This window comes from Ranitomeya variabilis, chromosome 1 (assembly GCF_051348905.1).
Source record: "Ranitomeya variabilis isolate aRanVar5 chromosome 1, aRanVar5.hap1, whole genome shotgun sequence".
In the NCBI taxonomy this organism is placed as follows: domain Eukaryota; kingdom Metazoa; phylum Chordata; class Amphibia; order Anura; family Dendrobatidae; genus Ranitomeya; species Ranitomeya variabilis.
Window position 1 is genome coordinate 97,240,044 of NC_135232.1, and position 13,011 is coordinate 97,253,054.

At 39.7% G+C, this 13,011-nt stretch overlaps 1 protein-coding gene across 8 annotated transcripts in view; it reads left to right on the forward strand.

Annotated features, from left to right (window-relative positions):
- The window catches only part of MAST4 (microtubule associated serine/threonine kinase family member 4), a 611,899-nt gene that overhangs the window by 561,332 nt on the left and 37,556 nt on the right, over positions 1-13,011 (forward strand). For all 8 annotated transcript variants that reach the window (XM_077286460.1, XM_077286468.1, XM_077286501.1 and 5 more), the window contains 3 exons: positions 290-428; positions 5,262-5,394; positions 10,275-10,440. In XM_077286460.1, coding sequence (XP_077142575.1) covers positions 290-428; positions 5,262-5,394; positions 10,275-10,440 — 438 coding nt within the window. The remainder of the gene's footprint in view (positions 1-289; positions 429-5,261; positions 5,395-10,274; positions 10,441-13,011) is intronic.

Genomic DNA, 13,011 nt, shown 5'->3' on the forward strand with positions numbered 1-13,011 from the left:
AAGTTATGGGACCGTTTTGTTCCTATGGCTACCACCAACAAAGTACACAAAACACACACTAAACATGCAAAAAGATTAACGACTGGAGAATACCATCAATACAATACCAAAGGTTTGGTGGAGGAAATGAGCAAATTCCTAAGGTTATCATGCATATGCCTTACAGAATTTTTAAAGAGTCTGAAAGATGCGCCCAAGAAAACTTTGTTCACTTGACCATGTCACTATATTTGTGGACTGACTACTAGATTCTATATCAATCACCTGTTACATTTGCTTTCTGCTTTAGGAGGAGACTGTGCCACCCTCCTGAAGAACATGGGACCTTTGCCCGTAGACATGGCCCGAATGTATTTTGCTGAAACTGTTCTCGCCCTGGAATATCTCCATAACTATGGAATCGTGCACAGAGACTTGAAACCTGACAAGTAAGTTCATTAGTGACTCTTGCAGGGATTCCAGGAGGGTTTGGAGAAATGGTCTGATTTTTCTTCACCAGAAATAATGCCACTCTGGTCCAAGGTCCATGTCTGCCACTTAGCATCGTTAAATGGAGCTGAGCTATTATACCACACACTATGTATTGGATAGGACATTGTTTTTGAAAAATGTACTTGGCTTCGGTTCTGGTTTGGCTTCATATCCTTTCGAATACATTTGTTTTGGGAGACATATAGGCTTGCAACACTCCATGGGAAATAAAGTATGCATAGTATTGCTTAGATTATAGGTCTTCTTAAGGCAGGTTGGCGGTCTCTTTAAGTAGAAAGTTTTCCTTTTAGAACTCCTGTCGAAAGGTCTCACACCCAACCGACCAGTCTCCTACTTTGCAGTGATTCTGACAGAGGTTCTGGTTTGGCTTTTTATCCCATTTCAAGTGGCAAGGCTTTTTATATGATCCATATTGACTTATAGTCATGATAGAAGGTGAGGTAATGCCATTGTACATGACTCTCATAGGAAGATTTCAGACACCTTTCATATATCTAATCAAGCCATGGCTTAAAACTTTCAAGGTTGAGCTGAACTTGTTACAGATGGCATATTTCTTTTGCTGCAGATAAAAAAAGCTAAGAAGTGGCACTCACCATGGTTGTATGGTGCTCTTTCATTCAGTAGACATTTGGAGTGGTCATTAGGGGTTGTACACACTAGGTGACGTTCGTTTCACACTGTAGCTAGCGCTTCATCAGGCGCATCAGCTAGATGAAGCTTTGGCTACATAAAAAAAAAACTGCCATTGCCTAATGAATGCTGCCTGCATGAACACCCTCACTGCCTGCTCTGTTGAATAAAACAGCATGTGGTTCGGAAGTGCCGCCTACTTATTCTTTACCGTAAAATAAGTATTTGTTTGTATTCTACTTCTAATAAGTAAGCACTAAAGACCCTGGGAAATATCTTATTTCTCTGCCAGCATTGCATTGCCTATATGTTTCTCTACTTAAGATTGGTGGCCTCCTAAAGAAAAACATTATCTCTTTGGACTTATCCCCCTAGTTTGTGGAATACAATGAAGAAAAAAAATGGTCCGATCCTGAAGATGTGAAATACATGGTTGGTTGCAGGATTAAACTGACCTTTTTTGTGCCAAGGCTTACAGTACATGTGATTAATGCAGTATGACATTTAAGTCCCCCTGGTTATCCACCGATACTATACACAAGCAGCTTGTGACCGAGTGCAGGGAATCACTTGATGTGTCCTTGGAGATGTCATAATTTCTTATTGAACTTGTGAATTTGCATTCTCTGTATTTTAGAATGTTTCCGAGAAAGTCATCTGGTTGAGCCCATTAATTTTTTTGCAACTAGCCAGTACTGTTAAATGTATGGGAGCCTTCTGGTTCCTCTCTGATGGTAAATGTTGGATAGCAGGGCTGAGAACTGAAAGCTAGATTGTTAGATGTGTTTTTTTCCCACAGATGATAAACAATGGCCAGATGTTATTGCAGTAGGCTATTTCCCGCTCTTCCCGTTAAAACTAATCATGTGTTCTCATTTCACTGTGCATATTATTATTGTTAGTGGCGTTAGGGGATAATTATAGATGTTGGACTAACATGGGTTGTCTAATTGGGAGAAAAGATGTTTTTTTTGTTGTGATCCTAATATATATATATATATAAATATATATATATATATATATATATATATATATATTATATTTACAATGTATACAGAGTTGTGTATAATAGAAAGCCAGAGTAAGTGGACTTCAAGTGTGTTCTACCTATTCAAGAACATATCATAAACAATTTAGTTGAATTTAGTTGAAGCTGGTTTATTTATCAACGCATGTGAATCAAATCCGGCTACTTCTTCAGGACAACCACATGTGAAAGTCTTTGGCCATTAAAAGGTATCAACCACTGAGGACTCTCATATTTTAATATCTTTCTATCTTTAATATTATTATTTTTTCTAATCAGACAACTTCTTTAAATGCCTACATGAAATGCAAACAGTCACCAAACCCTAAAATAACATAACTGTATTGGTGTTTGGCTAGGGCTGGTCACATCGAGAACTAGCATATCCAACGAGGATAAATTTGACCGACTTGTACCATATCTTCATTTTGCTTCTAAGAGAGCCCAATATATTCTGGCTATTTGACAAATTCCGTAATTTTAGTCTCGGAAAAAGTCAAGTGTCTGCAGGTGATTTGTGTAGCAGGATCTTTATAGATGGACCTCCTAATCTCCCACGATCAGTACCGTGACATGTATATTGGGTTGTGCCCTTTGTACTACATCAAGCAGGTATACAATAATTTATTAATCACTTGCCTGTGGCACACAAAGCCTAGAGGGAATGGCCATTGAATGTTTCACAAAAGAAAACCATTCCCCCCCCCCCCCTTTTGCATTGACCATAGAAGTTTGCATGCAGAGGCGGTGTGCAGGACGGGCACTGTGATGATGTCAGGGAGGATTAGCTGCCTCATTGTGACTAGGAAGCTTAACTAGATGAAATTTCAGATGGACGGACTAGTATGGTTCCCCCAGTTACTGAGAAGAATGGGGAAACAAAATCTGTAATGTGTCATCAAATTAGCTCTGCTATTTCTAATTAGAGGCACTGATGACTGGTGAACGTGAATGGCGGGTTGTGTTATGTTTCTGGTAATAGATGATCCCATTTGGCATTGTAAAGAAGGCATGGTGCAGAAGTCAACGGAAGGTATAGTGTGGTCGCTCTCATGATTTCATGCCATCCGCAACTTTTCCCATTGCTTTTAATGATTGTGAAGTGTAGACAGTTTTTATCACAGAAAAGGTGAGCCGTACATAGAATTACATTTTTGCCTGCATTTTTTTTGAAAATTGCATAGACTAAAATAATAATCGTGAATACAATAAATGGTTCACACAAAGATAGCTGAGAGACCCAACAGATAATATTCTATATCTATGCTTTACATTGCCGATGATCAGTCTGAAGAACGCTCATAAGACTTTTCGTTCCCGTTCATTGATTTGTGTAAACTTGTGCTCCAGTTAAACTAATAAATACTTGTATTTTTTTTAGATCACGTATTTTATGCAGGGAATAAACTGCAGACAATAATGAAACTGTATGCAAAGAACCAATTTCACTAATGATCATTTGGTCGCATACAGTGCTGGCGATTATTCCATGTAAATGGAAGATGCCGGTGGCAGAGCTATACCACATGAATGATGGCAACGCCACTTGTGGAAAGGAACCTCCGGCCTTTTACTGAAGTGACTTCACCTGGGAATAGACGCCATGTGCATTTACGTTTAGGTTGTCTCCTAACTAGCTATTGATCACTTTCTTAAAAAAACAAGCTTCTTTTGGAGCATTGTAATAGCTCTTGCTGGTTGTGATGGTGTTAGTGGTGGTTTAGAATGCAAGGTACTTTGTTTCGAAGGGAAGTATCCTTGGTACCTTGTATTTTGCTGAACGCCCAGAGCCAATGCCTAAAGACCCGAACTTATAAGGACTGTGTGGGACAAACTACATCTAGGTGTTCCATAGTGTTGAAATGATGGTGGACTGTGGTCCAGCAAGTTAGTCAGGATGTTCTTGCGATCTATGTTCAATCAAAAAATAATAAGTTGTCCCATCTAGGGTTGATGATATGACAAAAGGCAACTTTACAGTCTGTGCACTGCACCCCCTACCCCATCCCCTGAGGGCTATACCAATCTTATGGAAGCATTGCTGTAGTAGTCATCTTCTTCATTGAAATAACCAACTAAGGCTACTTTCACACTGGCATCGCTTGCTGTACGTCGCAATGCGTTGTTTTGGAGAAAAAACGCATCCTGCAAAGTTGCCCACAGGATGCGTTTTTTCTCCATAGGCTTGCATTAGCGACGTATGGCCACACGTCGCATCCGTCGTGCGACGGGTGCGTCGTGTTTTGGCGGACCGTCAGCACAAAAAAAAGTTACGTGGAACTTTTTTTGTGCGTCGTGTCCGCCATTTCCGACCGCGCATGTGCGGCCGGAACTCCGCCCCCTCCACCTCGGATATTACAATGGGGCAGCGGATGCGTTGAAAAACTGCATCCGCTGCCCCCGTTGTGCTTTTATTTCACAGCATGCATCGGTACGTCGGGCTGACGCATGGCGACGGCCCCGTACCGACGCTAGTGTGAAAGTAGCCAAAGTCAACAGTAGCGTTAGCAATGACTAAAGATCTTGGGTTCTGAAACGCGTCTACCACTTTGAACTCCCCGCTATAGGGTTAGTGGCTACTATACTGTTATAATGGATTTTATGAATTTTCAATAAACATTTGTTTTATGGGATTTTTGGAGCTGGATCTTATTCTCTTCACTCGAACAGTAGCGTTGCCTCTACCTCTGAGACGCTGAAGTTTGGCTGCTTTGATTTGACAACATTTTCTCAGTAACTAATCTGGGCAGTCCACAACTTGTCAAATGTATTTAGCAATCTGATAAGATGCTTGACAAGCTCGCCGTAGGTTTTAGCCCAGAAGGGTTGATATCCGCTGAAGAGCAGACATGCTCCATCTTGATACAGGTTTCCTTAACCAAATAATAGTATTGATATTTATACACTAACATATTCTGCAGCGCTTTACAATTTAGAGGGAATGTCTACAGATTCCAGTATAATCCATGTTTTTAGGATTGTTATTGCTGTTCACATGCAATAATGTATTTAATAGCTGCTTTTTGTATACATACACAGGAAATAAAAATCACACTTGGTTGAAATATGGCTGTAGGTCTATAAACTGAAGCATCTTTTTGATTTACAGCTTGCTGGTAACCTCAATGGGACATATTAAGCTTACAGATTTTGGACTTTCCAAAGTGGGTCTTATGAGCATGACGACCAACCTTTATGAGGGTCACATTGAGAAGGACGCGCGAGAGTTTCTGGACAAGCAGGTCAGCTTCTTAACTACTATCATATCATTTTTTATTTTTTTTTAAGTGAGTCTTTCAGTCTTTAAAATCATGTTGACCTTTCAGATACTTTGCTCAAAAGTTTATACAAGTGATCAGATACTTTGCTCAAAAGTTTATACAAGTGATCAGATACTTTGCTCAAAAGTTTATACAAGTGATCAGATACTTTGCTCAAAAGTTTATACAAGTGAAAGGTTTTGTTTTTTTTTTTTTAATGGAAAATGTACTGGTAAATTTGGTTATACAGTTCTGGTCAGGTTTTTTTTTTTTTTTTTTTTTAAACACTGCATATAACGTGTGTAAGGGTACCGTCACACAGTGCCATTTTCATCGCTTCGACGGCACGATTCGTGACGTTGCAGCGTCGTATAAGTATCGCTCCAGCGTTGTATACTGCGGTCACACGTTGCAATACACGGCGCTGGAGCGATAATTTCATGACGTATTTGCGATGTAAAAGCCGTTGGTTACTGTGCGCACATCGTATACAACCTGTGTCACACAATGCAATCATGCCGCCACAGCGGGACACTAGACGACGAAAGAAAGTTTCAAACGATCTGCTACGACGTACGATTCTCAGCGGGGATCCGGATCGCAGTAGCGTGTCAGACACAGCGATATCGTAAATGCATCGCTGGAACGTCACGAATCGTGCCGTCGTAGCGATCAAAATTGCACTGTGTGACGGTACCCTAATGCTCATACAAATGCTCCGGAATGAAACAAGATCTTCGTAGTCATGCTCTACTTTGGTTATTAGATGAGGATGTTAAAGCAAATGTGCCATCAAAAAATGATCCATTGTATCTGCTTTTTGTGTTAAATGTCTTTGTTTTAATTTTTTACATTGAAAAATCAGAACTCATCTAATATTTCCAGTGGCCACTGCTTTAATATTAGACTCCTACTTCCTGTTGGGCTCATAGACATTAGCAGTAATAAATGGACTCGGATCCTACTGTATGTATCTAATGAGCATGCAATCATCAGGCATAGGTCCTTTGTAATAGAGGGGGCAGGAGGTGAGCTGTGATAATCATCTGTTGTGTATGGTGATGTGGTTCTGTGTTATCAGCTGTATAAAGAGGTGTTACCTTTCACTGTAATCCCGACTGTGATGATAATGAGACTGCTGAAAATTCCTCTATTTAGAACAGGAAGTGTGAATCTAATCTAAAACCTAGTGGTACTCCAGGGAGATAAAAAAAAAATTGTACTGGTCCTGACCTCATAAGATGAGATGTCCTGTGCACTTCAATTTTCTTTTGAACACCTGTAATTCTGTGTGACAGGATCTGCTCCTCACTAATTCCACCTCCCGTCTGGGACGTTGCAGTAGTGGGCAGCTCCATGCTGTTACAATCAGCCAGTCTACTGATAATAGTTGTTTTTCTACAGAAAATGGGGGCTTGGCCACACACCCTCTTCTCAGACTGGGTGTTACAGCGGGGAACTTCACACTGCTAAGTGATGTTCTGTCCCAGACGGAGGGGGGAGCAGTAAGGAGCAGCTCGTGTCATACAGAATTACATGTGTTCTAAAGATAATTGAACCGCATTGGGCATATCATGTATACACTTTGAGGGCAGGGACCATACAAAATTATATCTCTCCGGAGTACCTCATCAAAGACATCTGTGTGTGTGTATGTATATATGTATGTGTGTATGTATATATATATATATATATATATATATATATATATATATATATATATATATATATAGTAAAATGTGTGTGTGTATAAGAAATGAAATAAAAAAATTATCAAACTATTAAAGAAAAATACATTTAATGTAAAAGCCTGATTCAAGCAATAAGTTATATGGTGATGCATTCCCCTTGGAGAGGAGCTTATCTTTAGGCTGATGTGCATTATTACGCTGTCAGCAATGCCCCCCTGAAAAATACCAGTGTCATTAACACTTAAAATATATATATATATTAAAATATGTCTCTGGAATTATATGGAGAATTTAAAGAGGACCTGGCACTTGCTCAATCTTTTTTTTTTTTTTTTTCTGGGGTTGTGGACTTTTTCTTCTCCCTGCCCGGTGCTTGTAATTACCGCTCAGGATCATCTGAGACTGATAGATTAGCTGCCGATCTATGATTGGCAACATCTGGAAGGAACGGAAAAAAATTATGAAAAAACACCCAATTGGCTGCAAAGCAAAGATTTCACATCCTATGCTCCAGAAAAAAAAACACATTTTTTTGACCAAGTGACAGGCCCTCCTTAGAAAAAAAAATCAAACAAAAAACGACTTACCCCAGAGAATAAAATAAGAGCAAAATCTGAACACTTCAAAGTCAGATCCCCCTCTATCTATTAACTCAAAATTTCCTAAAAGGTTATTTAAGCAGCTCTTTATTGTGACACAACTATTTTAAACCTTTCCTTGTTGAATTCATTGACTGAAAGTAATGCATGACAGAAATAAATATCCGTATTCTTTACGATTCTGCCTAGTTAATTTTCTTGGTTGTCTACCCAAAAATACGATTGTACTGTCGTAATATTTAAGACAGCGCAGTAAGACACTAAGGGAAGTCTGTGAATCTCTGTAGACTACTTTGAGGCTTATGATGCATTGTACAATTAAAGGTGCTAAAATCTTAGCCGTGGTCCATTGACTTTTTTTCATGCCTCATTACCGATTGTCCACAATCTGTGTATTCTAAAGTGACTTGGGGGAGAAATCCATCTGAACAATATCTTGGCCGAATATATGTTTTTTTCACTTTCCGGCTGCAATGCAAATCGTTTGGTTCGTTCTTCTTAATTTAATACTTTTTAACATGAAAAGATAATATATTAAATTGAATATAATTTTTCTTTTTTGTTTAACCATATACAATATGTCAAATGAATTACCAGCAGGATTTCTTACCCTTCTGTTTTTATCCCCAGTGTTTGCGGGAGGGGGATATAAAACTGTTGTGAATATATGCAGAAAATTGATGTTTATTAGTTTTAAGCTGCTCAGCTCATGTCTAACTTTCAGCAGCGGCGGTGAGAGCTGGCGGTAATTAAGCAGCTGTGTCTCATCCATCACTCTTAAGGTAGACTGGGCCTCATGTTGTTAGCACAAATATTTCCAGTTAAGATATATAGCTTTGTTCCCCTTTAATAACAATCTATCCTTATAATATGGAGAAAAAAAGTACAAACTTGCACTTTAAAGAAGCTCTCCCTTCAACATTTTTATCCTTTTAAAATAATGCAATCACCATTAGTGATGGGCGAGTAGCATTGTTACTCGGGTGGTCTCAGAGTATTTGTGACTGCTCGGAGATTTAGTTTTTGTCCACGCAGCTGCATGATTTATGGCTGCTAGCCAGCCTGAGTACTTGTGGGGGTTGCCTGGTTGCTAGGGAATCCCCTCATGTATTCAAGCTGTCTAGCAGCCGTAAATCATGCAGCTGAGGCAACGAAAACTAAATCTCCGAGCAGTCCCAAATATTCGGAGACCACCTGAGCAACGAGTATACTCGCTCATCACTAATCACCATATTATATAGCACTGTGTATTTACAATTGCACATTTTGCCTTTCTACCCAGCTAATCCTTGTTTTTTCTCTGCTCTGTGTGGAAACAGAAAGTCTGTTGTCCCTTCATTTATCATTCCCCTCTTCAAGAATGACCCAACTGCTACCGCCTCCCCCCCACCAGCCAGGGACTTTTGTAGTGACTCATACTGGGAATATTGACCTCCTGTTTCTACATCGAGCTTAGAAGGATTCAGCTAGTCATAGACCTAATGAAAATTAAATTAATTGGGTAGAAAGGCAAATTGAGCAATTGTAAGTACACAGTGCTGTATAATATGATGACTGCAATATGTTAAGAGGATACAAACACTATTGCCATATATTGTACACATAGCACTGACATATTTTGTACACAATAGAAATCATTAAATTGATTCTAAACTAACCATATTAATTTACACTTTCCCAAAGTTCATGGATTCATTTTGCTGTATCCTAAAGAATCAGAAAGGGTTCGGTTTTTATTTGACTTATACTCCTCTCTCTCCCGCCCTCATTTGTCCATCTGCACAGCCCCTCTCTGCTCTGGTCTTCCGTCATCTCCTCCACATGCCTCCCAAAATCTTTTGCTATTCCATGCCGACTAGGTCTCAAAGTGTCATGACATTGCGTGAATATAGTCACTGTCCAGTCCAACTGAAGGACGGAATGGAGAGAGGCTGCACGACTGGACAGGTAAAGGTCGGAGTGAGGCAAGTGTAATTTTCAAAGGAAATTTCCTGGCCAAATTTAAGTGGATCTGGAGCAGTGACTATGGTCTATCCACTGGTGGACGCTTGAACAAAATATGATCCCTAAGTTTTTTCTCAGTATGCAACCCATCCAGAAATTGCCCATCTGGAAAGATACAAAAGACAAAGGGCCCGACTTATTAAGGCCAGTGTTGTTCACGCCGGTCTTGATGACTAGATGTGCTGGAGCCAGACTCCTGATTTTACAAAGAGGCATATGCCTGTTCCTGAATCAGGAGTGTCTGACGAGTGTGCTCCTCCTACTCATCATGAATTTGACAAGCGCTGCTCGCTATGCCCCCTTCCCCTCATCCCACTTTGTCAGAATGCCAGACGTTGCAAAATTTTGAGCCATCTCAAGTTGCAGCAAAGTTATGTGGGTTTTCAAAGCTTTTTACGCCAGAGTACTGTCAAAAAATCTTTGCTGAATATGGCTCATATGATTTTGGTGTACAGATTGGGACAGAATTGTTTTACCATTTTTTTTGTTTTTTGTATTTTGCTTCCTATTTACTTTGCAGAAATTATAATTTTATTAATCATCATTTATTTCTTCAATTGGATTTTAGGTTTGTGGAACGCCCGAATACATTGCCCCAGAAGTGATTTTGAGACAAGGTTATGGGAAGCCTGTTGATTGGTGGGCGATGGGAATTATCTTGTATGAGTTCCTGGTCGGATGCGTCCCTTTCTTTGGGGATACACCAGAGGACTTGTTTGGTCAGGTTATCAGTGGTAAGTAAAAGGTTAAGGTGAAATGCATATATCTGCCATTACTACCTCTTGTGGTCGGGCATTCCACAGTCTGACTGCTCTAACTGTAAAGAACCCTTTCCTATTTCGCTGGTGTAATCGCCTCTCATCCACAGGAAGTGAAAGCCCCCTTTGTAAGGTACCAACTATTATTGATGGTTCTGTTCACATATTATGCAGTCTGCCTATCTAAACGGGCTGTTAAACGACCATCATTTAATGCCGAAGATCGCATGATTTAAATAGACGTTTTAGGAGTCAATTTGCCTGTAATCCAACAGTTGTGTTTTATAAGATAGTGGCTTTCCAGTGTTGCGGTAACAGCGTTATCCACTCTATCGGCACATTACCCAATTAGCCAGCTCTCATGGTGAGATATAGAAAAAATCAGCTCCTCTCTACAGCTAATTTTATAATTGAATGTGTTGTTTCTAAGCTTAATTGGTCTATGACTTACAAAATCAGTTCATTATTTGCAAATGGTAAAACGGAGCCAACCCCGGTTAGGGACATGTAGCTGCCTGGCTCGCCATTGGATTGCGATCAGTAAGTGCTGTCTACGCAGCTAAAACAAATCGCCAAATAAGCGGTAATGTGACTAACTGGGGGGCTCTCATAGTAAATAATGCAAAGTAGAAAGCAAACAAAGAGACTTCACAGATTGTTAATGAGTTCACTGAGGGTTATTACAAGGTAATGTTATTTATATAACAGCTGTTCTTCTTTCATTTAAAATTCAATAACCTTTCCGGTGTGAACCTGCGGGCTGACCCCGAGTACCATTACACAGCTTGTGGCAAAACTAAATGATAATTAAACAAAATCCCTTATTTCCCTACCTGCTGTTTCCACAAATTTCCCCGATGCATTAAAAGGCTAAGGTTATGCCAGCGCTATGATCGTAATGACATTTATTCTGCATAATGTACCGCACAAGTGCACACAACAATATGTAAATATATGATCTTTATGTATTTTTGCTGCTTTATTTCTTTGCACTGAGCTCGAAGAAAATTTTCCTCCATCTAAAAGCTCAATGAAATGATATGTTTTAGGCGGGTATAATGTAACGCACCGGGTGCTAGGGAAATCAACCTGTTTTAATTAAAAGCAAGCAGTGTCCGGGCGCAATGTGTCCGGCAGCAGGGATCCATATTCATACAGGACCGTGCACTCTACATTCAGCGTAACCTAAGCTTACATGTGGCATCCAAGTTGGCACGCTTGCTGTTTTGCATTATAGTGCTTCTGCCCTTTACTGTGATTGCCGCCCCCGCAATGATTTTATGCACATCAGCGGAAGGCATTTTGTACATTTTTCAGATTTTCTGTTAAGAATAAAATATAATATGCAACTAACAAAATATTATAATAGTGCTGGGATCAGACTGACATTTTTTCACATTTTTATAGTGTTTTCTTCTTCAAACCAGGACCTTCATACCTGTTAGTATAAGTCTAATATGTAAGTGCAGATATACTGTATACTTGCCTTTAATAGACAAATATAACCTAGAATAAAAACAATACATAAAACATTGCAGTAAATAAATGTATAGTAACACATGTAAAAAAAAATATAGGGTACTTGGTTTACATTTTTTTAATAAAAAAAATCTTATAATGCCTTGTTTTTATTCTAGGTTTTATTTGTCTGATAATGGCCACAGTGAACATATTCACCTGCATATTACACTTGTATTAACAGAAGCGCTGGCACTTTTTTGAAAAAAAAAAAGTCAGCTAAGTATCCTATGTTTTTGACGTATGCTACAATCTATTTACTGGTACTTACTATAATGTTTTATGCTTTGTTGCAATTCTAGGTTATAAAGGTGGTTCTAGGTATCGTTAACCAGCTATAGAAAGGAGACCTCATTTAATCTCTGCTGTAGGGAACCCTTTATCTATATATACACATCTGCTGTGTTTACTTATAGCCGATTACTAAAATTGGAAAAGAAAGATCCAGACGATAGCCGGTGCGATAATTAAAGTATAAACTGTAGAGCCAGCTAGATAATATCATAATCTACCAAGATGAAGTCGACTATTCGAAGCTTTGTACACTTGGGGAATAGTCAAATTAAATGGGATGCTGCATCCCTCAGAACAGGACCCGAAGTGGGAGAATGGAGGCCCGGCTCAAGACCTTGAGAGCAGAACAGGTCAAATTTCTGGGAATGGAAGTGGGAGAATGGAGGCCCGGCTGAAGACCTTGAGAGCAGAACAGGTCAAATTTCTGGGAATGGAAGTGGGAGAATGGAGGTCCGGCTGAAGACCTTGAGAGCAGAACAGGTCAAATTTCTGGGAATGGAAGTGGGAGAGTGGAGGCCCGGCTGAAGACCTTGAGAGCAGAACAGGTCAAATTTCTGGGAATGGAAGTGGGAGAATGGAGGTCCAGCTGAAGACCTTGAGAGCATAACCGGACAAATTTCTGGGAGTGGAAGTGGGAAAATGAGACATAAGGCCCCGTCACACACAGCGACGCTGCAGCGATACAGACAACGATGCCGATCGCTGCAGCGTCGCTGTTTAGTTACGCTGTGTGGT